Source organism: Chiroxiphia lanceolata, chromosome 2 (genome assembly GCF_009829145.1).
Source record: "Chiroxiphia lanceolata isolate bChiLan1 chromosome 2, bChiLan1.pri, whole genome shotgun sequence".
In the NCBI taxonomy this organism is placed as follows: Eukaryota; Metazoa; Chordata; class Aves; order Passeriformes; family Pipridae; genus Chiroxiphia; species Chiroxiphia lanceolata.
In genome coordinates this window covers 82,426,664-82,452,982 of record NC_045638.1, presented here as the reverse complement: position 1 = coordinate 82,452,982, position 26,319 = coordinate 82,426,664, and the positions used below count along the sequence as shown (strand labels likewise).

The window sequence follows — 26,319 nt, the reverse complement described above, 5'->3', positions numbered from 1 at the left end:
GCCCCGCAAGCCGTCAACAGGCTTGGCCGAGCGCAACCCCCGCGCTGCCCACGGATGCTGCCCACGGATGCTGCCCACGGATCCTGCCCCCTCCTCGACATCCCTGCCGCCGCCGGCCCCACCCCCGGCAGGCGTGGCCGTGCCCGCCCCCGGGCTTCCCCCACCGCCCGGGAAAGGGGAGGGGGCGCTGGGTCCGCCCCATCCCCGCCCCGTCTCCGCCCTTCCCGGCGGAGCAGCCCCGGCGCGCCCCTTAAAGCCGTTCCCGCCGCCCGCGCGGGCAGAGTCCGAAGGGCTGCCGCCAGGAGACGCCGGGAAGCGGTGTCCGCGATGCTGGAGAACGGCTCCCTGAGGAACTGCTGCGACCCGGGCGGGCGCGGCCGCCTCGGTCTGGCGGAGAGGGAGGCGGCGGCGGCGGGTGCCCCGCGGCCCGCCTGGGTGGTGCCGGTGCTGTCCAGCGTGCTGATCTTCACCACCGTGGTGGACATCCTGGGCAACCTGCTGGTGATCCTCTCCGTCTTCAAGAACCGCAAGCTCCGGAACTCAGGTAAGGGTTTGACCCCTGCTCCCTGCCCCGGCGGCGACAGGGAGTGGCGAGCGCCCGAAGCCCTGCGTGCACCCATGCCCTGCCGCTTCCAGCTGTCCCGAGGAGCCCAGCCTGCTTGTGGAGTCCGGGCGGGCCGACCGCTAAATGCGGGGGACCAGAGCCCCCTCCATCTGTACTTGCCCTGTCGTGTGTGCAGGAACCCCCCCAGGCGCTCAATCACCCTTTCCAGCGCACCGACCACGTGCTCCCCTCGGGCCGTGCTCCGTCCTGCCTGGCCCGGGAGCGAGGAATGCTCCTAATGAAGCACTGTGTGCTCTCTATGGAGCTCCCGAGGAAGGGAAATTGGTTCCATCCGCTTAAAATACCGGAGACGAAGAGGGTACCCAAAGCGGTCGGAAGAAAAAAAGAAGGAGTTTTTAAAACTTGCTCAGAAGTCCTGAAGATGCGGTGCTGTACATGCGCGGGAAAGCAGCTCAGCCCGCAGCCTGCATCAGAGTTCACGGTACTCTGTCACGAAATCGTCTTTCTTCACTTCATATCCTTCAACCAGCTTTGCAACAAATAAAGTGGGGTGTCTTCTTTGAATCGTGTGTATAGTTTTTCCTTGTGTGTGCTAACAATGTGGCTCTGCGGGTTTTATTTGCTAAACTTACTGGCTTTCTCTCCTCATCTCTGCTGGGCTGGTTACACGTGTCTCAAACTATAAAACTCCGTAGTTAAGCACTCGGATTTGCCTCCCGGCCAACTTCCCTGATTCGCGTACCTCCCGCTGTGTTTGGATACTAGACTCCCCCACCTTCCTCCCACCGTCGATGGTGCCGGTTGCTCACCGATGCACAGCGCAGGGATGCTGCTTCCACATCTGCACCCGACTGACTGCTGGGTGGTGGTGCAGTATAAGGTGCTACTCCCGAAATAGTGGTGTATCTACTACAGTTCTCATAGGACCAAGCAGTTCCCAGAACTGTTCCCTCCTTCGGGTCTTGAGTGCTATTCTTTGCCATGCGCACGCAGGTGGGGGTAACCAAACTTTGTGGGGAGCTGAGCGAGGTCCGATATGCAAGGTCCCCTGAGCTCTGGGAGCCAGCGGGCTCTGCCGTCGGTCCTCCACGGGAGAGGAGGGGCAGATGCTGACTTGTTTCTCCGGGGGGGAGTTTGTTTGTTTGTGGTTTGTTGGGGAGTGGTGGTGTTTGTTTTGGTGTTGTGATTTCTGATTTTTTTTTTTTTTTTTTTGACTAGTGTAGCTTCCCAGGGGCTGGCGTGTCTCGCTTGGGGTGTCTAGAGCTCCTGCTAACTGGGAGGAGGCGCTCATTCGCCCTTGCTTCAAGTTATATCATACATAGGGGCAGAAACAGTTTAGGGAGGGGTGAGTCTTGCTCTCCCTCATGGTTGCACGTCTAACTACAGGCGAGGGATGCCGGCGAGTCCCGTTTGCGTGGGGTTGAACAATCACAGCCCACGGACCAGCGCCAAAATCGAAGACGTCTGGAAGGGTTGTTTGGGTGAGGTAGTGCCGGTCCTTTGACTCGCGCTTGGGCTGCACATCCAAGGGGACCAAGCCGCTACCGAGAGAAGCAGAGCCATACTGGGGTCAGCGGCGCGGGCACACTCCAGGAGCCGGAGCCCTGCGTTCCCCGAGGGGGGCCGTGGCCGCCGAGCAGCGCCGGGCGCTGCCCCGGACAAGAGGAGCGGGGCTGGGGGCAGGGAGTCCACCCGTTCCCTCGGGACCCCCGTGAGTCACCGGCGGTCTCCTGGTCCCCTCGGCGCTAGAGGAAGGCGCGTTCCCGAGGGATTCGCGCCTGGGCTCCGGGGGGAGGAAGCACCCAGGGAACAGGCTCTCGCTGGAGAGGACGGCCGGCCCGAGGCATCAAGTCCCGGCTGTGGGGCAGCACGACAGGGGCTCTCCTCTGAACCGTTTCCTTCGCTCAAACTACAGCAGAGGGGAGGGTTTGGACTGGAAGAGAGTGATACCTGGAAAAGTAAGTTTCAAGATACTGATCAAAGTGCTCTGCGGCATCCTAGGATCGCTGTGGGGGGAGGAAAACGGTCGCCTTATCTAATTCAAATGCCCACTAATTGATCTCCTTCTAGGATCATCCTTAATGCGATGTCACTGACCCTGTTCCAACGATCTCTTCATCTTTGATAAGTACTGTGAAGAACAGCAGGAAAATCCTTCTGCATAATCTTCACGAGGTTAAATAGCTTTTAAATTGCCGGTTCGTAGTTTTACATCAGGGAGAGATGGCTCTTGGAGGTGAAAAGGAAAGAGGATTAGTTTGGTAAATGTCCACAGAGGTCTTTTCAGGTAAAATTTCTTAAGGAGGGAGCAGAATGGAAGAGGACTGCAAACTGATGTGGGTGGAGTGATAAAGGGAATGGGGAAGCGGTGGAGAGCTAAGGCAGTACGTGGGAGCCCTTAGCCTCCAACAAGGAAAGAAGATGGACAAGGAGGTGGACTTGCAGTTTTCCTTGCTGAGGAAACAAGAAACTTTGTACTTGCAAGGGGAGTGAATGTAGTAGAAAGTGAAATGGTGAGGATATATGTCATGAAAGGAGTTAGGGCTATAATAAGGGATGTCAGAGAGGGACAAAATGAAGTTAGTGGAATTGTTGTGACAAGAGACAGGGCATCCAGATGATCAAAGAAAAAAGGAAGACCTATAGCACTATGAGCACCCAGTTCCCTTTGAAGAAGCTAATGAAAGATTTTTCTTGGATAACGATGAGAATTTGGGACTTCAAATAAGTCACAGATGTATAAGGAATAAATTAACCAGCTTTACCCACTTCTTTAGTGCAAACAGTAATCTTGCCTTCAGAAAGCAAAACAGGACTTTAGCACTTTTCTGGGATTTATCAACACTATTCTGTCCTAGACTTTACAGAGAAATCTGATAATTGGAAACAATGTGATTATGCATCACTCTCCTGAAAATTAAGGCATGATCAAAAGTAAATCTATTTTAATGCTGTTATATAATGGGATGCTCAAGAATGGAGTGAAATAAAATGACCCATTAGCCTTTAAGCTGATACATATTATGCTCAGCAGGAGAGAAATGGAGAATGGGTAGGACTGGTGCTTCTAGACATTGCTCATTCACTTCTCAAACAGTGGGAATTTTGCCAGCCTTACAACAGAATGATTGTTTCAGATCATATAGAAGCCTCTTTCCCAGGTTTGAATTTGGTTTTAGGGAAACTTTGTGGAGACTCTTCCAAGTAATGCATAGCATAATTGCTATGAATCAATATGCTTGTCTTACATAACTGCACCCAGTCTTTCTGTGAGAGGCTGAGCAACTTCTGATCTCTAAAAGTGATTTAATTTACAGAATTAATGCTTTTATCAGTTCTAATTTGGGAGGAGAGTAATTTCATCCAACACACTACAAAATGAAATAAAACTTAATATATGGAAATAATAAAATTAAATTAGCCTGTCTTTCTATTTGAAATGTCAAACGTGTTCTGAATTTTAAAAAACAATTATTGATTTTGTGCCCAGTTGAAGGTAGCTTTTAAAGTGCTAAACTTCTGAAGTGCTAAAGTTTACATGTGTTCAACCACCACTGAATGATCAACTATTGTGAAGGTGCATCAAGTCAATCAAAACCACTAGATGCTTTTAAGAATTTCAGGATACATTCCTATAGCCATAGCTATAAACATAACATTATGGGGTGGGTTAAGAACCTGGTAGGAGGCACTCCAGAAGGTGGGAACTGGCAAGGCATCTCCCACAGGACAAAGATAAAGCAAACCATTTATATTTCATTGGTCTTAAAGCCAGCATAAAATCAGTGAGAAGTGAGAATTAGGCAAATTAACTCAATATCATTTCAAAGAGTAATGAGGACTTGGGACCCTTTGACTTCTGGAAGAAGGTCTAATATTAACCTTGGTGCATTGCCAAAGAACACATTAGTGGAAAGTGATATTTTTAGTGCATTTTGTCAGCCTTCTTCACTCTCTGCAGTATTTTCCGTTCTATATATAACAGCTAACGCAGCACAATGAGATTCTGATTTCCATTTGAATAGCAAGGTGCTGTTGCAACACAAATGAAATCAAAATTCATGTTTCTTTTACCTGTAGGAACATGGGTGTATTTGCATGTTTAGTTCTGTCTAATGTGTGTGTGACTGTAGAGATAGACAATACTTCTCATATGTACATCTGTAAAAAAAAACATTTCTGAATGTAGAATTCTAACTTTGGTACTCCTCTGTCTACTAAATAAATGTGTTCAGCAATATAACCAAGTTTTGTAGTCTTTTTCCATGCTCTTTCCATAGCCCTCACTCCACACCTCTCTTATATAGCTGACAGTAAGTTTTCTCCGTTGCTAAATGCTTTTTTAAATTACTCTTCATCTCTTTGGTCAAACCAGTTCTCTTTCCCTCCTTTATTCCTCTCCTATAATTATTCCTGTCCACTGGGATAGAGGACAGTTGTCTCCTGTGGTGGAATTTATCTCTTGGAAGACTAAATTGAGAAACCTGTTTGTGAACTTTTTCCTTGGGCTCCCTTTATAATCAATGGAGAAAAATGAGCATTTTCAGGGAATAGTTAACCTAACAATTTTTTTATACATCTACATTAAGATACCTGATTCAGCCCAAAAAAGTGTTAATGTCTCTCCACTAAAACCAAAGAGAAGCAGGAAGGACTGTCTCAATGTAGCCACATACAATTAGATGAAAAGAAATCAAATATGAAGTCAGAAGATATAATGTAATTCTTCTAGTAAATTGTCAAGTTTCATTTTAAAAATGGCACATTTTCCTCCTTCTTACTGCCTGTCCTCCAAGAGATCATATTGATTTAACTAAGACTGACATAAAAAAAAAAAAAACCCAATACAACTGATATGTTCAATATGCTTCCTGGTTCCCGAAACCACTTGGCAAAATTGTATTTTAATATCAGCAGTGATGCTGACAAGAATATATTTTGATGAGCAGAGGATGAGATCCCACTCTTATGGGATCAGATTTGTACTCCTGACTTCTCGAACCCTGGATCCATGGACTTCTTAGTCCTGGGACTGTGTGTGTTTGGCGTTCATATTCTTTCTCATGTTCAACTTGAAGCTGCTCAATACTAAGAAACTGATGGCAATATAGTTTCAATATTCAAATAAGGTCATGGAACTTAACACTTAAAATAAAGAATTTCTATCTCTGTGTAATAATACTGTGGTTCAAACTCATTTTTATTTTATTTTAACTTTGTGATTATTAGTTGCTAATTTATAGTGGATACTTTTATTTGTAGAACTATAACTGTCATTAACTTGAATGGATCATTTCTCCACCTGGTGAGAACTTTTGTGCAATATTAATGGAGATTAAGCACATTTACCTCTCAACCTGTTTTTTCTTTCCACACTAAACAAGCCAAATGCTTTTAGTTTCCTCTAATTAGCCAGGGTCTGAATTTCCCTATTTGTTTTAGGCCTTTTACATCACTTATCCGAACTAAATTAATAGGTCTTAACAAGAGAAAACTGAACTGTTCATAATAATGCAGGGGAAATACCACCAATACCTTCAAGAAAATATTAATGTTCTGTTCCACTCTGTCCTTTCCTGGATGGACAAAATAGACCTGGTATGCCTTGAAGCCACATTTTCCTTTTATGTGATAGCATCATATAGATGGCTGTTCTTGGTGCACTCACTTGCTGATGCAGCTCTTCTTTTTCTTTTGTTACACAATTATTCCTTCGGTACCTGACCTTATACCTCACGTTATTATACTCTATCCACTTTCTGCTCTTTTAGTCCTGAAGCAAAAAAAGATCTTGACATTTCCCTGTATCAATGTAGGCTCTCAACTTTGTATTATCACAAAATTTCATTAGTTGTCTTTGTGTTTTGTGACATAATACTTCTGAAACAGACAAAGTTACTTCAATGTAGGTTATCTCCCTCTGGTCCAACAGTTTTCTTTCATCACCATCCAGGCAGTGGTAGCAATAGACTGTGAGTGGTACTCTGGTGATTCCAAGATCCATTTAGAGCAACCTCTCAGGTACAGAAAGTCCAAGTCCAGCTTTTATTAAATAAAGATGATCAGATTTGTTGGTACAGCCACTTTGTGTAAGCTTTGTATAAGCATTGACTTTTATTCCATTTGTCTTTTACTGCATCTCTTATTTTCCTATTCTCTCAAGTTTGTTTCTCCAGCCTTTCCTACAATTAGGATGAGATTAAGAGCCCAAGGATTTCTTGATTCTTTCTTCCTTTGCAGCAATTCCCCATCTTGAACACAAGTGCCATGTTAGCACACACTCTGTGGTAGAGGAATGAATCTTCCAGAAGTGGCAACACTGTTTTACCGTTCTCATTACTCCTTGACTAATTGCTCTTCTGGCTTACTGCAAGCACCATTCATGCAAACAGAAACAGCATTTGTGCAGCACTGCAGCAAGGGAGGAAGAAATGGGTAGTAAAGTGTGGGAGCACCACAGCTGCGAGTCATGGCAACACTGCTCTTTGGGATGCATGTGGAAGCCAAGCTCTTTGCCACAGCCTGAGAGAAATCAGCACTTCCCTACTGGCAGTAAGGACCAGAGAACACATTCAGTCCCTTTTTAGAGGTTCCACATGCAGCTTCTCTGTCCTTTCAGAACAGATGACACTATTTCTGAGATAACAGATGTTAAAAATTCCTGCCATCAAGTATACTAAATCTCTCTGACATTTTTACTGTAGATACGCTAATTCCTCACCTGCCAGCCTGCCTTGTCCCCAAGACCACCATTACTGTCCTCATTAAAAGCTCTAGCAAAATCTTTCTTCAGATCAGGAACCATTTTAACTTGATTTTCAGGTTCCCCCTCCCTGAGTAACTTGTTTTTCCTTTTTCCTTTTGTTATTGTGCTGAAAGAGCATTTTAGTCATTTTAGAAGTCTTCACAAAGCCAATGAAGTTTAGGGGGCTTGTCAGTTCCCATTTCATCAATTTTTGCTCTCTCTAGCAGTTTTCTTTGGTGGACATATCTTTTCCTGTTACTTCTAGCCTCATTTCTTGCCCTCAGTATCCTTACTGAGATGCTTTTCCCTCCATCTAGATCTGGAACTTTTTCTTATATTTTTTCCTCCTTTTGGATGCAACTTACAGAGAATATTTTTGTAACTTTAGTATGAAGAAATGCCAACCTTCCTCCACATTCAAGTCCCTAAGCTCCTCAATACAATTGATTTCACTTTCCTAATTAGCTGCTTTTATTTATCAAAATGTGCAAGCCCCTTTCTTAGTTATATCTGTTTTGTTAGTTCTTCCATTTAATTTAACCAAAATAATCCTGCTTGCTTTCAATTCAACCCTATTTTCTATGACAGGCCCTTCAGGGATGTCTTTGTTCTTTATGCAAACAAAAGCCAGGATATGTTGGCAAATAGACTCTGTATTGAAGAAATCTGCTGGGTGTATATCCACAACTCAGCAGCCGTTTGTGTGCTTACTTTCCTCTTTACATATGAGGACCTGCAGTGTCGCATTGTTAAATTGGTTCCATTATTATTTTCCTACTAAAAGGAGATGTTCTCATCCTATTGCAGGTTTCTGCATACTTCCATGCATATTGTCTTTACAACTCTTCCTCAATGTAATTTTGGCTTTTACCAAAATAGATATCATTCTCTCTCTCTCTTGCTGTCTCTCTCTTTCCCCCCCTTTTATGAAGACAATAGACTTTTCAGTTAATATTTCTCTTCTCTGATCACTGGTGCAGTTCCACTCAAACAAAATTGTTTCCATGAGGTTTTATTTTTATTTCTTATTGGGTTTGGATCCCCTATTTTATTGCATAGGTTCTCGGCACTCTTTTACTGACTCTACTGCTTTTTATATTACCCCTCCAGCTGAACTCCTCAGTGTTTGAGCTCCTATTTTCTGTATTTTTTTGTCACCACCTTCTTGAAGCCAAAATTCCCTTGCCCTGAGCGTTAAATGAAGAAACTGCATGATTCCTTTCAAGTTCTCTTTCCATCTCTCAATTTCAAGTTCTTTTTGTTCATTCTGCCAGATTGGATTGCAAGCTGGTATCCCATATGCTTAGGTGAAGTCTGTCCATGAAGATATGAAACCTCTTCTCAGAAAATACCACCAAATGATCAATACTCCAAATCTTTCTACATCACTTCTAGAATTATTCAGTCATGTGCCTGTGATTCATCTCATACTTCTAATTACACTTCTCTTCTTGGAGAGGAAACAGAATAAGTTCATCACCAATTCCATCCTCTTTTCTTGAGACTTGGTTCAAACAGTAATCAGATGAGAAAATAAATCTTCAAAGTTACTTATGAAATAATAACTCTAAACTTTGTTAACCTGTTCATAATTCCAAAAGTAGAAGGCCAAAGTGAAAAACCAGTATTGTTCATTTGCAAAACAGGAAAATTATTTTAACAAAGGAAGTATCCTTCAGCAAAAGTAGGTAAATCTTGCAAGTAAATTTAGAAAAAGTGAAAAGCACCAAGCTAAGATTGTTCTAGATGAGAAGAAATCTAAAGAATACAGAATTTTAAAATATTTGGGAAGCAGAAAGTTTGTAAAGTAATTATGAGCCTAAAGGGATTGAAAGAAGCATTTAGGAATATAGAAACATCATAAAGTAGAAAAATGTCTGCATCACAGGGAATCCAGATTAAGGTAAAATTGTGATCTGAGACAGGTTGTTCTGCAGCCATAGGGTACTTTGTACCCTGCTTTGAAGCACCTGGCAATACCATATGAGATATCTCTAAATTATAATTTTCTTTTATCCTGTAAAGGAAGTATTCATTTTATTGACAAGGGAATAGGAATTTTATTGCCAAGATTGGCTCCAAGACACTTTTATTTTAAAATATAATGGTAAGTTCTATTCTACTTAGTAAATGGAGCTTTGGTGTGCTTAACTTTGGAGGAAATAAAATGATAAGCATTTAGTTAAGCTGCAGAAGTATAAGAGTTTTCTTGAACCTGTAATGGAAGAATCTAAGGGTACATTTACACTGTGTATCTCATTTGGCACAAGTCCACTCTACCTGTGTTCTGAGCAAAAGAAAAATCAAAGGACAGTGTTCGTGTGATGCTTTTCCTGCAACAGCATACCCAGGCTCTCCACAGGGCCAAGTCTAACATAGTCAAACAGCTTTTTTTATTCTTTTTCAGAGTATGAATAAGTTTCCCTCATCTCCCTGAAATATCCAATACAAACATATTCTCAGATACAGGAAATTCAAAGGACCTCTTAGCAGCTGTATTATGGCAATTCCCATGTGGCTTAGCAGCACTCCCTTTCCTGCCAGCTCTCTCCTGGACTCTGGACTGCAGTTTCTTTTTCAAGACTCACTGACTGTATGAGGAATGACCTCTCTGCAGTACAGCTCTATTCTTGGACGGACCAGAGAAGCAATTCAAGGATTCATGGTGCTCTTTGGCACAATCAGCCAAAGAGCTATGAGGCCAAACCTCCTCACGGAGCACTAGGACAGCTCATTTTAAAAGACTAGTTATTTCATCTATTCTTAGCAGATATATATTCACCAGGTGACTTGAATCATTGTGCTGAGGATGTTATAGGAGACTACACTCATCTCATTAAATTGGTGACAACCAGTTCTCTGCCTCTAGGAGTAAATTCTTCTCCTTCTGTGCCTCTAGGAGTAAATTCTACTCCTACCCCAATTCAGATCTGTTATGAATACCAGTATCTTCAGATATGCTCCAGGTTTTAGCTCTTCAAAGTTATCACTTACAAGTGAATATTGGTACCTTGATGTAGACTGGCAAGTACATTGCCTTGTTCCCAAGAATATGAAAACAGCTATGTTATACTGAGTTGATAAAAGAAAGCCATTTTTTTTCCTTTGCAGAGAGGAAGAAATGCTATGGCAATTTTCATCTATTTCATTCTATTTTTAAATCTTCCACCTTGCTATGGATAAAACAGACTTCCTGACAGGAAAAGCCAACAGAAACATATCCAAATCATTGTGGGTGCAACTCCACTGTCCTCCCTAACAACAGCAGCTCCTTTGGAATCTTTTGGTTTACTTTCGATCTCAATATTGATAAGGACTGAGCTATTTTAGAGTCATCATTTTCCTGACATTTCAGCTGCGTAGGTGACAGTTATGTCTTGGCATGATAGCAGATACCAACAGCCTAAACACATTCATCAAATGACTAAGATCTTGACTGTTGGGATTATATTTTAATTATTTACTAATTATAGAGGTATTTGAATTCACTGCTTAATAAATGCTGCTTAAATTACATCTGGAGAAGAAAACCCTTCTGACAAAGTTACTAATTTTTTTCAGCTGCTTTTTACAGACTTTGATTGGTTTCAATACGTCTGTGAAGACTACAATAATTTACACGACACTTCCACAAACATGGTCACCTTTCTGCTATAGAAGAACATCTGCTCACCTGTTGTTTTAGACTGCCATATTTGCACAACGTAGGCAAAAATTGTTGTCAGAAGATATCACATGCAGCTACTAGAGCTAGCAGTCTGACTAACAGGAAAAATATCCACTTAATACATCAGCCTTGTAAATATAATTATGTTAACTAATTGTAAGTTCAGAACTAGGACAGAATTGTAAAATATATCACTGCAAAGAAGACAGGAACCTATAAATGGCATCCTCATGTCTCTATGATTTTTTCCAAGCCTGAAATTCTTAGTGTCCTCTCATTCTAAAGCCAGGTCCATTATTCCCAAGACTTCAAGTATACATAGCATTTAATTTGAGTTCTGTGAACTGCGACTTATGGGTCTTAAGAGTCTTGGGAATCTGTATTCAAGACACTAAACATTACAGCCAGCTTGTTTAAAATCAGTTGTTACTCACAGGAATGTACAGGGTGTATTTTTTAAATTGTTATGGAGGAAAAAATACTTGATTAATAGGGGTCTGGTATCTTTGTATGCCTTTGTCTTGTTACATTAGAGGTCATGATAGAAAGAAAATTTAAAATTCAAAGTCCCCTGCCACAAGTCAGATAGTATACTGTTATATTCCAGGTGTTTTACTGGCATAAAATACAGTGTCAGAAAATGACTGTTATGCTGTGGAAACTTAGAGCACTTCTACTCAAGGACATAAAGCCTCTCTGTGATATTTCTAAAGTGACTACAAAAGTACTTGCTATTATATTCACAGATGAGGTTACAGCCCATGGACAACAGATTGTTTTCTGCAAAAGTTTTCATGTTAGTAAGATTTTCCTTTATTTTTTTATGCTTTCTTTTGAAGTCCTTAGAAGCAAAATTTGTAAAATGTTAATCACATGTTGAAACAGGTCTTGTTAAAAGATGGTTTAACCATAGTGATTTGCCTAGAAAAAAAAATCTACTGGTAAGTGGGTTAAAAAAGTTTAAAAGATTTTACCTAGGATTATGGTCCTGGGTATGAAACATCAACTACACAATTCAGAGTCCAATTTCAGTGCTGGACATCTGTCGTTTCAAAGTAGAGGAAAAATTAGCTAATTTGAGATCCTGTAATTATGCCTTTAGATAATCTGAAAACAATGTAATCCTCTTTAGTCACACTTATTAAACACCTGGTAGGCTAGGACCATAAAGACTGTAAAACCTGCTGAACAGTCAGCTTCCTGGTTCAATATGAAGCAAGAATATCTGTTCTGCTTATGGAGAGCAAACGAAATATTGAAGCATGTGACCTTCAAACACAACATTCTCATGTAGCATATAAGAAAGTGATTTCCATTTGAGCCTGATTTAGTAAAAATTATATTGGTTTGATCCAGTTTGCAGGTGTATTCACACAGTAAAAGAGGTGTGACTCAGTACATTACGCAGACAGAAGTCACCCACTGCTCCTTCTGGATCACAGGCCACCAGGTCACTCATGGGAATAACACCTAGGACTCCTAGGACAAGGGATTAGTCTGAATGGCTAGCTGCAGCTCACAGTGCTCAAAGATCATCAAAGTAGCACATGCAACAGGATCCTGCAACCTTGGTAAACTGAACCTAGTATGTGAGTAGGTAAGGATGAAAATTCTAGCTGTGCTAAAGCCAGTGGGAATTGCTTTCCAAAAGTGTTTTTGCTAGGATCTGGTGTCTCCTGCCTCTTTCTGTGCAGCCCTCACCACACTCTGTTTGGTTCAGACCATTATGTCCACAGACTGTTCAGATTCTGCTGTCACAAGGAATCAGAAGACACCAGGACAAACAAAACAAAGCCTCATGTGCTGTAATCTACACTGGGATCTCTCCTGACCAAGCAACTCCAGCTTGCTGTTAATGAGCATGTCTTGTCTTTACATGCATAGTAACAAGTATGACCTTAGATACCTTCTGCTATTTAGTAGACCAAGTAGAGCCCTCATCTGTTGCCAAATCAACAGCATCTTCCCTCTGTTCCCTAGTGAAAAGAGTAAATATCCTGTAAGCTTGTTGCTTACTAGAACAGGTCACCCTGAGAGGTTATTGAGTCTCCATGGCTGCAGATAGTCAACCGCACATGGCCATGAACAACTCACTGTAGCTGATCCCTCTATGAACGGGAGGGTTGGACTAGATGATCTCCAGAGATCAATTCCAACTTCCATGACCCTATGGCTATATTGCTTGAATGCCTATGCCTACCTGTCACCCCTCATTTACCTATCTCACCAATATCATGACTCACAGCCCAGCCAGAGCAGAGCTTTGGTCTATACATTTTGCAAGGTTTCTACTGGCTCTCAGAAAAGATCTTGATTCAGCAAATGATCATTACATGCTTTGTCTGTATTGAGTTGAAACACAAACCAGCTAATACTTCAGAAGAGAATACACAATGATTTTCTCCAAAAGCATTTTATTTATTCATATGTTCACATGCTGTTTACAAATCTATGAGTATCATTATAAGATGAATCATGTCAGTGTACTTTGCTTTAAGACCTTGTTTCCAAAAGAAGCAGATGGCACAGACTGACAACAGCTTCTCCAGACATTCATCTCCCTATGCATGTACAATGATGAGGCCTTCCAAAAGCTCAGAACAAAAGGGGTAACACTTTTCCTCACTGAAAGATTATAAAAGCCATTTTCTTCAAGTATCATCTATTTTCTTCCTTGGTGAAAGGAAGGTGAAACAAGAAACAAAAGAAAGGAAAAGATCATAATGAACGGGCTCCAGAGGGTGTTAGAAGCATTTGCAACTTGCCAACATAAGTATTTTCCATATTAGATTTTCCCATATACTCTATTTACTGCAGGGTATCGGATCCCATTTTATAAAAATCCAGTATCCCCTACTGTGTCTTGGAGTTGAACATAGGAACACCTAAAAGTACATAGCAGCAATACCAGGCTTAAATTTGATTTCTTTTTGCAGATGTAACCAGCTGACATGTACATACTTTGCATGTATTTGTAGCATGACTCTGTAGCTGTCACATGCTGCGAGTCCTTCATCTGAAGCCCCACAGAGTAGTTGAGCAAATCACTGTGGAAATTACCACTTGCATGTCTTTGTTTCTGCAAGAGGAGATCCCAACATTTATATAAATCAGAAAGTTCTGTTCTGTTTAAACGGGTCTACAGGGCAAAGCTACAAGATGCACCTTGTCAAAGATAACCAAACCTCTTGGCTGAGTATGTCCCATAGTCTGCAACAGTCCCAATTTTATTCATTTCATATACCTGTCTGATAACTTAAAGCACTTATATTTTAAAATCAAACTATTTAACGTCTGAGAGCAGTTGTTTGTTTTGTTGTTTTTTTTTAATTCAGCTAATCTGCTAGTAAATATTAAAATAAAACTAAACACAAATCAAACAGTTTAACAAAATGAAACATGGTTTTAATTTGAACAGAATTATTTTCATTTTTCAATTTCCTGTTCTCCTTTCTAAAACAAGGTGGAAGTTAAGTTATTCTAAGGACCTGAGCACTGTTTTGTTGCTGTAACAAAGGAAGAAACCAACATCATTTCTTTTGACACAAATTCAAGCTAAAGACAGTAGCAAAGATGAAGGTAATAGAAGGTAATACTGAAGGTCATAGAAGATGAATTAGCCTTTCATACAATATAAATTAATATCTGCCAGGGCACAAAAATTTTCTACAGGGTTTTTAGGAGTCAAATATCCTTACTTTGTTTGCTTCCACACTTCAGTCTTTTAAAGTTGATCTGAAACAAGCTTTAGGGCAGGTTTTTTGTCTGCTTTTTGACAAAATAGCATCCTACAAAATGCAACATATTTCACTTCTTTCTTCTATGACATGCCATAGCGTATTGAGAGTGAAAAAAAGTTATTAAAAATTATAGGTTGCCTAGCTCTTTATAGTATCTAACTAGATTGCACCTGTTGTATTTTACAGCTTTTCATATTAGCCCTTTTGTCAGCTGTAAATGAGTTTTCATACTTGCAGTTGTACATGTAGGTTTCCTATTCTTTCTTGGTTGAAGCAATCAACAGCTGTGATTACTTCAAGAGAAGAAAATTAAGCTTTACATAGTGGCAGATACAGGAAACACTATTTCTTTCATAGGCCAGTGAAAAAACAGTCTGCTTTTGTTGTTATTTAGTATTTGTGCTCAGCAACTGGAGGTTTTGAAGCTGAGCTGCCACTGGTGCCCACAGCGCTAAGCACTCTAGGTAAAGGTCTTAGCTTCACTCCCTGCATGAAAAGCAAGATTACCCTAGATAGAGACATTTAAACTGAAAGAGGGTAGATTTTAAACTAAAGAGGGTAGACTTAGATTAGATACTAGTAAGAAATCCTTTACTGTTTAACGTGATGAGGCACTGGAACAGGTTGCCCAGAGAAAGTTGTGGATGCCCCATCCCTGGCAGTGTTCAAGACCAGGTTGGACGGGGCTTTGAGCAACCTGGTCTAGTGGAAGGTGTCCCTGCTCATGGCAGGGGGTTATAACTAGATGATTTTTAAGATCCTTTCCAACCCAAACCATTCTATGATTCTCTCAGCAACAACATGGTTTTTGCCATCCTAGACTACCCTGAAGGTAAAGAGCCTGACTTCAGTGTTAGGGCATGGGTATAAGGGATCTTCATCCCTGAACCTGCTGCAAAATGCAGCTCAGTTGCAGGTGGCTGGACAGACAGAACAAGGTTATTGCTCCTTCAAACATTTAGTCAACCAAACCAGGCTAGTTGTGTAGATTGGCTGGCAAGGTTCTGAATTGCAATGTCACATCATAGCACTCAGACCACCACAACAGAGGAGCCTGAGCTGTGCTTCTGCATGGTGTCACTAAAACCTATTGTTCCCATCACAGAAACAGCTGTATTGGTGCAGACCAAGGGCATAGCTAGCCTCATGCTCTGTCTTTAACTGTAGATGTAAGCAGCCACTGAGGAAAAATAGTGAACAGAGCAACCCTGTGCAATATTTCTGTATTCCTGCCACTTGTGATTCCTTCCAGCTCAAAGGGTTCCCTGAAGTTACCATGCTATGTCTGTTGAGTAACCTTCAACTGGTGTTTCTTACTTTTCCAACCTTCTCTTGAATACAGGTAAAATTTTTACAACTGCAAAATCTGTTAAGGATTTATTATCTATTGCTGCAACCACCCCTTTTGTTTGCTTTGAATTCAACTAGCTTTGCTTAATAGCTCTAGCTCTTCTATTGGCTCCATCCCTCAGTACCAGTATATCACTGTGGTGTCATTTTGGAGCAGCATGCTCTACTGGTGCTGTCATTTTTTTCAGAGTGTACCTAACAGAGGTGGTATTATCTATTAAAGAAGAGCAAGAGCAAGGTTCATAAACCTGGAGTGTTCTTTTAATGTGTCTTGGGAGAGTCCCCCTAACTTAGTTTCTCACCTGTTAAATCATGAGAAGGATTTTCAATTTTAATTTTTTTTTTGCATACTGATGAAGAGCACTCTACAATACAAGTGATAAGGCCTGTATTCTGATTATAAGCTGAAATTCTTGAACATAACCTAGAAAGAGACAAGCACAATAACACCAGAAGAGCAGCAGGGCTGGTGAGCAGGGCACCGTCTATGGGGAAGTGGACTATGGGAGACATAAGCTCAAGTTCTTTTTCAAAAAAAGGCTCTTCTACCATGGAAGTGTCCTAACTACTAGGCAACTGAATTCTCTAGTAGCTGAGTATGTCTTGCCTTTTCTGCTGCCCCTTTTATCTCTGAGAACATCCAGTACCAGGAAAGTTCCTGCAATCTCAGAAAGTATCAGAAGCCCATAAAAGTATTTATCACCCTGTAAAATGTACTATCTGATTAACGATCAGCATTTTGCTCTGGAAGAACCCACCACTTTCTTTTGCTTCCTGCCCTGTTGGACGATGCAATGTTTCTGCTGTGGCTCATGCACCAGGTGGCAACAGAGAGTCACCACTGTCCCCGTTCACACCAGAGGGAGCCACAGGAGAGGAAAATTACACACCTAGGAATTAGAAACCTCAAGCCTTTATACTAAGTTTTTAACAGCACAACACTTTTGCATCTGTGGTCTATTAGCAAACTCAAGGCAGCAAACTCACAGCAAGGACTGGTCCTCCCACATTTAACCTGAGGGAGAAGAGTGAGCATGCAGAAAAAGCAGAGGCTTTGTTTTGGGCTGTGTTCATACCTGGATGCCAAGCATGCCAAAATCATGATCTCAAAAACACATCAAACAACACTGCAACCTGTGTACTTCTCTTCAGCAAGACTGTATTGACACCTGAGAACTCTGCCTTATAAGCTAAAAATTCAGCTCCTGCAAATGTAGCTTCCAGCACTAACTGGTAGTTGCAGATGTAGGGCCAAGAACACAGGTCTATCCCAGCCCAGGAGTCTGCAAGTCACAAAACCAAAATCTCAAGGTCCTTTTTGCATGCTACGCTTCTGTTCTTTGGAGTCCTGCATTCTTCTTGGGGTCATTTATCAACGATCTGGACAAGGGGATCGAGTGCACCCACAGTCAGTTTGCAGACAACACCAAGTTGGGTGGGAGTGTTGATCTGCTGGAGGGCAGGAAGACTTTGCAGAGGGATCTGCAAAGGCCAGATCAATGGACCGAGGTCAATTGTATGAGGTTCAACAAGGCCAAGTGCTAGGTCCTGCACTTAAGTCACAATAAGCCTAGGCAGCTCTACAGCCTTGGAGCAGAGTGACTGGAAAACTGCCCAGCAGAAAAGAACTTGGGGTGTTGGTCAACAGCAGAACATGAACCAGCAGTGTGCCCAGGTGGCCAAGAAGGCCAATGGCATCTTGGCCTGTATCAGCAATAGTGTGGCCAGCAGGATCATCCCTCTGTACTGGGCACTGGTGAATCCCGTGTTCAGTTTTGGGCCCCTCACTCCAAGAAAGACATGGAGATGCTGGAGTGTGTCCAGAGAAGGGTAATGGTACTGGGGAAGGATCTGGCCCACAAGCCTGATGAGGAGCAGCTGAGGGAGCTGGGGTTGTTCAGCCTGGAGAAGAGGAGGCTCAGGGGACACCTCATCACTCTCTACAACTACCTGAGAGGAGGTTGTAGCCAGGTGGGGCTCAGTCTCTTCTCCCAAGTGACAAGTGAATGGGCAAGAGGAAATGGTCTCAAGTTGCACCAGGGGAGGTTTAGATTGAATATTAGGAAAAGTTTCTTCATTGAAAGGATTGTCAAGCACTGGAACAGGCTGCCCAGGGAAGTGGCGGAATCACCATCCCTGGACATATAAAAGAGATGCAGATGTGGTATATGGTTTAGTGGTGGACTTGGCAGTGCTGGGTTAACAGCTGGACTTGATGATCTTAAAAGGTACTTTTCAACCTGAATGATTTCATAATTCTACTTCTAGTGATGGCTTTTGCTTTGGACATATCACAGGAAAATTATATTCACCAATTATTCTAAACAGTTTCATAGAACACACATTTCCTAAAAAAAGAAATAACCTGAGTGTTTCATAAATCAAAGATCAGCTTTGATTCATTGTTTATATTTTTGCTAGAGTCTCTAAAATACCCTGTTCTAGTGAAAATATATTGCTTCTCTCTTTCCCTTACATCAAAGTCTGCAGTATATCCCGCTAATACCTAAAGTCATGAAACATAACTACACAAGAGCATATTACTGCTTTTAAACTGTCATATTAAAAGAAAACAAAAACCCATCTGGCACTTCTTTGGAGCATTATGTTAAACCTTCTGTTAGCAACACACTGTTGAACATCATACCAGATTAACATGTCTCAGTAAATCAAAGATTACCCTAGGTCTTGGCTTGTAATGTCACAGGGAATTCCAATGTCAGTGTGTGAAAGACTTAATTCTCTGCTCCACCTGCTACCGGTGTCCATTTCCAGTTCTTTTGTTCCTGCTGATATGGATGGAGTTTCATCTGAATTAGTGTAGCAGGTTCTATTTTTTCTGATGGATTGTGAGGAGACAAAAAAGTTGACACAGGTGATTTTAAACAGATTTAAAAATTAACTCTTTTTTAAAAAAAAATCAAGATCTACAAGAGCTTAAATACTGTAAAAGAATACTAATTAAAGAAGTCAAAATTCAAGACAAAAATCAGTAGGAAGTAAGAAGCATCAGCTTTTCTGCAGGAGCAGCTTATGTCTCTCTACATGCCGTTTAAGCCATTAAGCTGTATTAGCTGAGCCACTTTCAAAAGAGTAACAAAAACCTACCCAGGCCTACCTGGGTAGGCCTGCCTGCCTACCTGGAACCAATTCTTCAGTCCCTCCAGAGTCAACATTTCCCTTCAATACCGAAGAGCAAGACTTAAGAACAACCCCCATAAACAAGCCTGAAGCGAGCTTCAAGAATCATATGAATTGAGGGCCAGTAAAAAACATGATAGGTCAGAAATGCAGATGTCACTGGCAGCATCAAGAATCAGCAATAAGGTGGCCAGGACTCCCATTTAAAAGCCACATCTGAAAGGTTAGTGGAAGTCCTGGCTCTGAAAACATAATCTTCTAATTTGTTATGTAATTCTTCCATAAAATATGCCAAAACTAACTCAAATTTTGAGAAAGATAATCAGCAGAATAAGTATGGACATGGATATATATAATGAAAAGCTCCAGGAGTGGGACCTACTACACAGTTCCATCACAGTTATCATCTGTTTTGCCAAAATCCTGAATTCTGAATTTGTATCTTACTCAGGTTTCCACTCAGGATGGCACTCAGAATAATCTGCTGCTTAAATGGAGATTCGTCCTTGGTTTCAATCTCAGGGGTATTCTTATACAAACAGGACTGGAGACATTGACACCTAAAGTCAATTTTATACCAATTTGCTCATAGTTGAGTATGCTATTGTTTTATCTGGTCCAAACATTGAGACTCATTTTAATGAGGATTCAGGAGGTTCTTGAGCCTGGAAATTAAATTTAAGCCTGGTTCTCAAAAGGTGACATTGTACAAGAAAGTTCAAGACAATATAAATATCAGGGCTGCATAGCTTCTATTACTAAACAGTAATTATAGACAAGGGGAGATTAAAGAGGGGCAGTCATTGACTGAAGGACTGAATGCTTTCTTCCAACTGTAAGATGTGTCTCTTCACTCTCTATGCTGGTCTAGACTCAAACAACAGATCCAACAAGCCACTTGCTGTAGTGAATTCTGGCCAACAAGCCTTGAGATTCATGTACTGCTACTTCTCTTTCTGAAAGTAAAAGTTGTAGGCACTATGAAAGGGGTCTAGACTTTGACTTCTGTTCTTTTACATCCAAATGTAATTCAAGTGCCTAATTTTATCCAAAGTAAGAGAAGAGTCTGTCAGTCTAACTTTTTTTGAGGATGCCTATTACTGTGAACTCTGCACAGAAATTATTGGCTTAATTTTATAGAATGATAGGACTCTTATTTATTTCATTAAAGTCAAGATTTTGCCCTGCTTCCTTTAGTAAAGATAAATTCCTACAGGTAGTTTTCAGAGTGACATCACAGAGAAACTCATGTTCTCATAATTCTCAGCCAATACAAAAGGCTACTTAATTATAAACAGTCCTGACTGTAAAAACAGACAGGCTTTTAAGCCATAAATCCATTCCTTCTGAAGACATAGAAATAAACAGTCTGTAAAAGCAACTCTGAGTTCTCCTTTAAGGCTAGGATATGGAAATGGAAGAATAAAATAACTATGCTAAGTGACTGATCCTTGGCATTTAAAAAAATCTGCCAATACATTATAGTCACATTCATACCCTTTCTGCCTTACTGCCCCTACTCCCTACATCTGTTGCTACAAAGCATCCCAAGTCTGACAGTAGAAGAGGAAAGGGCAGAGAAAATGCAACAGTCTGCACAGTAGACTGTGTAGAAACAATTTTTCTGTCTTGAAGCTAGGCACTTGTATGTTAAAGACAAGAATAATGGATGCAGAAGAGTACGTACACAGGATGAACATGATTGTAGCCAGGGGAAGCAGATCAAAGAGGGTAACATATGCATGCAATGCATAACAACTTGTTAAACAAATCAGTAACAACCAAAACACCACCTGATAAAAAAATAAAACATCGTGATATATAATTAATCATTTTAGCCAGTTTAAAACCAAACAAAGAAGAAAAACTTCCAAAGGTGGTTGGTGATTGCAATTGCTACTGGTTTTGATAGAGACATTAAAAGTCAGTTGCCTTTTCAGAAGGCAGATGCTCAGCCCTTAAAAGTTCTGACCTTATCAAAAAGTTTGTTCTATGAGTAAATTCCTACAATATCAGGTCATATCAATATTACAAGAGGGTGTGACAGTTCTCTTTTTCCTGTTAATTGGAGTAAGAAAACCGATATGCAAGAACGCTTCATGAAATATCGATCTAGTTCTGTTGCACCCAAAGTCACTATCAGAACTTACATTCTTTTTTATGCACTCAACTATCTATACTTAAAACAGCACAGATGTGTATCTTTTTGAATCCTTGGCAAGATATTTGGCTTTTAGTAGTTACGGCTTGTAATTAGGGGTCTTTCCATTCCAGTGAACAAATGTTTCTTATAAATGAATGTAATTCTCTTTCTTACGAAACTGAAGTCTAGGAATAAAGTCCATTGGGTAAATTCCAGAAGTACCGACAATAATTCCAACTAGATGAACATTCTGTGCTTTCTATTTTGTAACAAGCACCAAAAAGTTACCTCTTTAGTTTTATCTTATGAATATAATTTAGGCCACTCCAAAAGTTGTGTCTTAGGTGTATCAAGGAGCATTTACTTTCTCCAAGCACCTAAAAGAAATCTAAGACCTTTGATTTCTCAATGTGTTACTTATGTTTTATGAATTAGAAAAGTTTCTCTCTACTTTTATAGACTATTCACTACAGTAATATAACATTCAATTTAATTCTGCAGTCAGTCACAAAGACAGAAAAATATCATTGGATCTTACTTTCCAGTGCACAGTGTGAACACTCAACCCTGTAAACAGCCATAAAAGTGACAAATCACATGAGTTCTTTATAGATATTTGACCATTTTTCTTCTGGGTTGTAAACTAGCATATTATGGTTTTGACAAGTTCATTGCTAACTGTATTTATTCATTGCACCCGGAATTTTCAAGAAGTCATAAATTGCACACAAAATTTTGAAAATATCTCATTAAATGTACTTTACAGTAAATTTCTATATATGGTTGAAAGAGCCAAATGCCCACTCTTTTTCAATGGAACAACTACGTTTTAGATATAAGCCGATGCTGGAAGGCCTTAGAGTTTAGATTAATCTTGGCACACACCCCAGACTAAATTCTTTTTTTCTACAAAAGGCATTCTAAAACATTAAAAAAATATATTTTCTCCCTCCCTCCCTTCCTTCTTCTCTATCTTCTAATGTCAGATAAAGTGGTGAAAAAATGTAAGAGAAATTCTTGTTGCCATGATGTAAATACATTTTGTAAAGATGCCCCTGCGCTTTTGTTAGTTTTGTCTTTTATCATATTTACCATATGGCTAGAAGAGGCCTTCACAGTCATATCATTCTTCCTATACTCAGAAGAGGGATCAGCTTTATGTAAGCCAGTACTGACAAATGCTTATTTAATGTTTTCTTACAGCCTTCACTGGCAGACTCAAAACGAGGTGTTCCCACACTTACTTCTTGCCATTAAATTCTTTTTCTCAGTGCCTACTTTGAAACTTCCTTGTTGTGACTGAAGCTTGTTTATATTGACAACAATCATGGGAATAGATTATATCCTTCCTGCTTTGTTGATCTGATGTTTTGCTCAATTGTCTCCCTAGTTTTTCAATCTTTTCTCACAGATCATAAAACTATAGTTATGAAAACACTTGTGTAGCTTTCTAAGATATATAAACCAGGATACTAAATACATAACAAGGAACCATCTAAAATATGTTGTACACCACTCTTGAGATGAGTCATGTTTTGTAGGTACAGGTGGATAATCCTGCTTTCTGTTAAGTTCACTAGCTGTGGTGCAAGTTCTAATGATCATAGTTGTCCCCTACAGTGTATGGGAGACAGAGAGCTCCCCATTCCTTAATTCAGGAATGCAAAGCAGATGTAAAGCAGATGGAGCAAACAGAGTAGATGTGAAATTCCATCATTTTTTGATCAGTTTATTCCTACATGGTTGTTGCTTTTATGACTTCCATTTAACGACATTCTTAAAATGAAATGGAGAACTGCTTTGCTAGATGAGGACTAGAAAGCTTGAAGTTTGTAGAAGTAAGCATCTAACTGCTCTTTTCAAAAAATCATTATGTTTCATGCACAATTTTAAAAATTACTTGAGTCTTCTGCATGTCTGTTCATGCTGTGAAAGACTTTCAGAAAAAAAAAATGAGTATGTAAACCAAAAATATATTTTATGCTACCTAAATGCCAAGAATCTGGAGTTATTACCTCTATTTGCTAGAGCAGAGTTCTTAAAGAATGATTTTGCATTTAATTTTTCAGGATATAGTTTACTATCTCATTATTTTATCAAAATATCTTTAGATGCAATGCCCAGAAATTTCAAGCTTATGAAAAGGACACTGTTTAAAGAGAGACAATATGGCTCAACCATATCACTAAGATTTCTTTGAATGTCATCATCAGGAAAGGTTCTAAAGACTCCTTCCATGAATTTGAATACTTTCCCTTGCATGCATGCATTTTTCACTTGTATAATTAAATATGCCTTTCCATATAGGGTGGTAAAGGCAATTAACTCTTCCTCAGTTAATCCAATGGGAAAATAACTGCAGTATGGGTAGGCCATTCGTGTAGATAATAGCTATACTACAGACTACTGTGTAGCAACTTAGAGTACACATAAACCATCACATCCTCCTAATCCCTATAGACTTAGTCTTTTTATGTCCTCCTTGATACTTGTTAAACCTGTTAGTATTCCAGTGATACATTAGAATGGTATAATGGTTTGCCTACCCAGCACAATTTAGACTTTTTTTCCTTTTCATTTTATTCAATCCAGCTGCGGAGTTAGCTACACTGAAACAATTCAACACATGCTTATGTAATGCGTCACTGATGGTTATGTTTACTAAAGATAAAAATAGCAAGGAGGATACAAACTAGTCAGCAACAGATCTGAAACATGTTGCTGCAGATATTTCCACGGTGTTCTAAGTTGAATAGTGAAATTATTTCCCTATTGATCCTATATACCCACTGCTTGCTAGCATCATCAGTAATTTAGCACTGCAGATATCCAAAATAATGTAACATATTCTCTTCTTTTTCACAACTATGTTTGCTTTCATACTTATGCCTATGTATTTTTCTTTTCCCCCAGGTAATGCATTTGTGGTGAGCCTAGCTTTGGCTGATCTGGTGGTGGCCTTGTATCCATATCCACTGGTGCTCTTAGCTATTTTCCACAATGGATGGACGCTGGGTGAAATGCACTGTAAAGCGAGTGGCTTTGTGATGGGACTGAGTGTAATAGGCTCTATTTTCAACATCACTGCAATTGCAATAAACCGATATTGCTATATATGTCATAGTTTTGCCTATGACAAAGTGTACAGCTGTTGGAACACGATGCTGTATGTGTCCTTAGTCTGGATATTAACAGTAATTGCAACTGTGCCAAATTTTTTTGTTGGCTCTTTAAAGTATGATCCACGCATCTATTCATGCACGTTTGTCCAGACTGCAAGCTCCTACTATACAATAGCTGTTGTGGTGATTCACTTCATTGTCCCTATCACCATTGTGAGCTTCTGCTACCTTCGAATTTGGGTTTTAGTGCTTCAAGTCAGAAGACGAGTCAAGTCAGAAACAAAGCCAAGATTGAAGCCAAGTGATTTCAGAAACTTTCTTACCATGTTTGTGGTTTTTGTGATTTTTGCCTTTTGCTGGGCACCACTTAACTTCATTGGACTGGCTGTAGCCATTGATCCTACAGAAATGGCACCAAAAGTTCCTGAATGGTTATTCATTATAAGCTACTTAATGGCCTATTTCAACAGCTGCCTTAATGCAATTATATACGGACTTCTTAACCAGAATTTTCGGAATGAATACAAACGAATTTTAATGTCACTGTGGATGCCAAGGCTTTTCTTCCAGGACACATCCAAAGGAGGAACAGATGGCCAGAAGAGCAAGCCTTCTCCTGCTCTAAACAACAATAACCAAATGAAAACTGACACCTTGTAACTATGTCATAGTCAATGCAAGAGTTTGACATGGAGAAAACCAAGAATATAGTTGCAATGTTCTGGTCATTCCTGCTTACTTTTGGGGGGGATTCCATCTGGATAACACTTTGTGACTGGAATACTGTCTTCTTGGTAAAGCACATAGCTCTCGATTTGTGATTTATACAAGATATCAATTGAAAATGTGTTTCAGAACTAAAGCAGCAGGTGGGTGCAAGCTGTTTTAGTTCTCAGAGCTGAATCCTGCTTCCAGACACATGAATGAGGTATTTTTTACTTCAGTGGGAGTTTTGCATTCTTTATAGAGTAGCAGGATTCATTTCTTGGAAGGTGTAATGAAGGTACTTGTCTAGGGGTACAGCAGCTCATCAAGGATGTGGAGTGCTATTTTCCTCCCTTCTGACTCTGCATTTCTGTACATGTACTGATGACAATAGTGGTATCTTTGAAACAAACCTGTAAATTGAAGAGAATAATATTTGTGTAAAAGCAAATATTAACATTAGAGACTTCCCTCACGGGTTTTTCATGTTTACATACATTGAGATTGGGAATGCAGTGCATTTACTCTGCTCATCTTTTGTGGTCAATTTTATGGTAGATAATACAATACAAATGGTTGATTTCTTGCAGATTTAGTTCACACAATATTCATCTTTTAGAAAGGATTGAATTTTCATTGAACCTCATTTATTTACCTAAATATATACACCCAATTTTCTGTGGCACTTTAGCATACCTTACACATTTGCAATAGGCTGGAAAATATGACATATGACCTGTGATCATCTGGACTGGCAACCAGCCACTATGTAAGACATCCTAGATCATCTCAAGAGATGCTAGACCAAAAGCAGCAGTCCTTTTGGCTATAATGGTAGCTGAGATACTTGATTCACGTCTACATCTAATCTTGAACAAAACCCTCTGTTGGTGTCTAATCTAAGACAACCTTGAAGGTTCCCGATAGTGGAGATATGTTTCCTTCCATCTGTGATGATAAACACACATCCAAGGATGGGATGAACTCCTTTGTGAAGGTGCTGGTTTCCTTTCACTGACTTTAGAAGGAGCTTTGATTTACTAGTTCAAACACCTCATTTTGGATAGCTAGACAGGGATTTATCTTGCCTAATTTGGGGTGACTTCAGTGTAGATGTTTGCCCAGGATCCATAATCTAAAT

General features: G+C 40.3%; 1 protein-coding gene across 1 annotated transcript; it reads left to right on the top strand.

The window, feature by feature from the left end:
- Positions 1-327: 327 nt before the first annotated feature.
- On the top strand, positions 328-25,275 carry MTNR1B (melatonin receptor 1B). Its single transcript, XM_032680801.1, has 2 exons — positions 328-544; positions 24,265-25,275. Exons 1-2 carry the CDS (start codon positions 328-330, stop codon positions 25,131-25,133), a joined length of 1,086 nt encoding a protein of 361 aa, XP_032536692.1. The 3' UTR covers positions 25,134-25,275.
- Positions 25,276-26,319: the final 1,044 nt, after the last annotated feature.

Bases quoted from the DNA above. Each gene is read 5' to 3' on its own strand.
- MTNR1B (XM_032680801.1), top strand. From the start codon at position 328: ATGCTGGAGAACGGCTCCCTGAGGAACTGCTGCGACCCGGGCGGGCGC. The intron at 545-24,264 runs GTAAGGGTTTGA...CTTTTCCCCCAG, and splicing joins CCGCAAGCTCCGGAACTCAG to GTAATGCATTTGTGGTGAGC.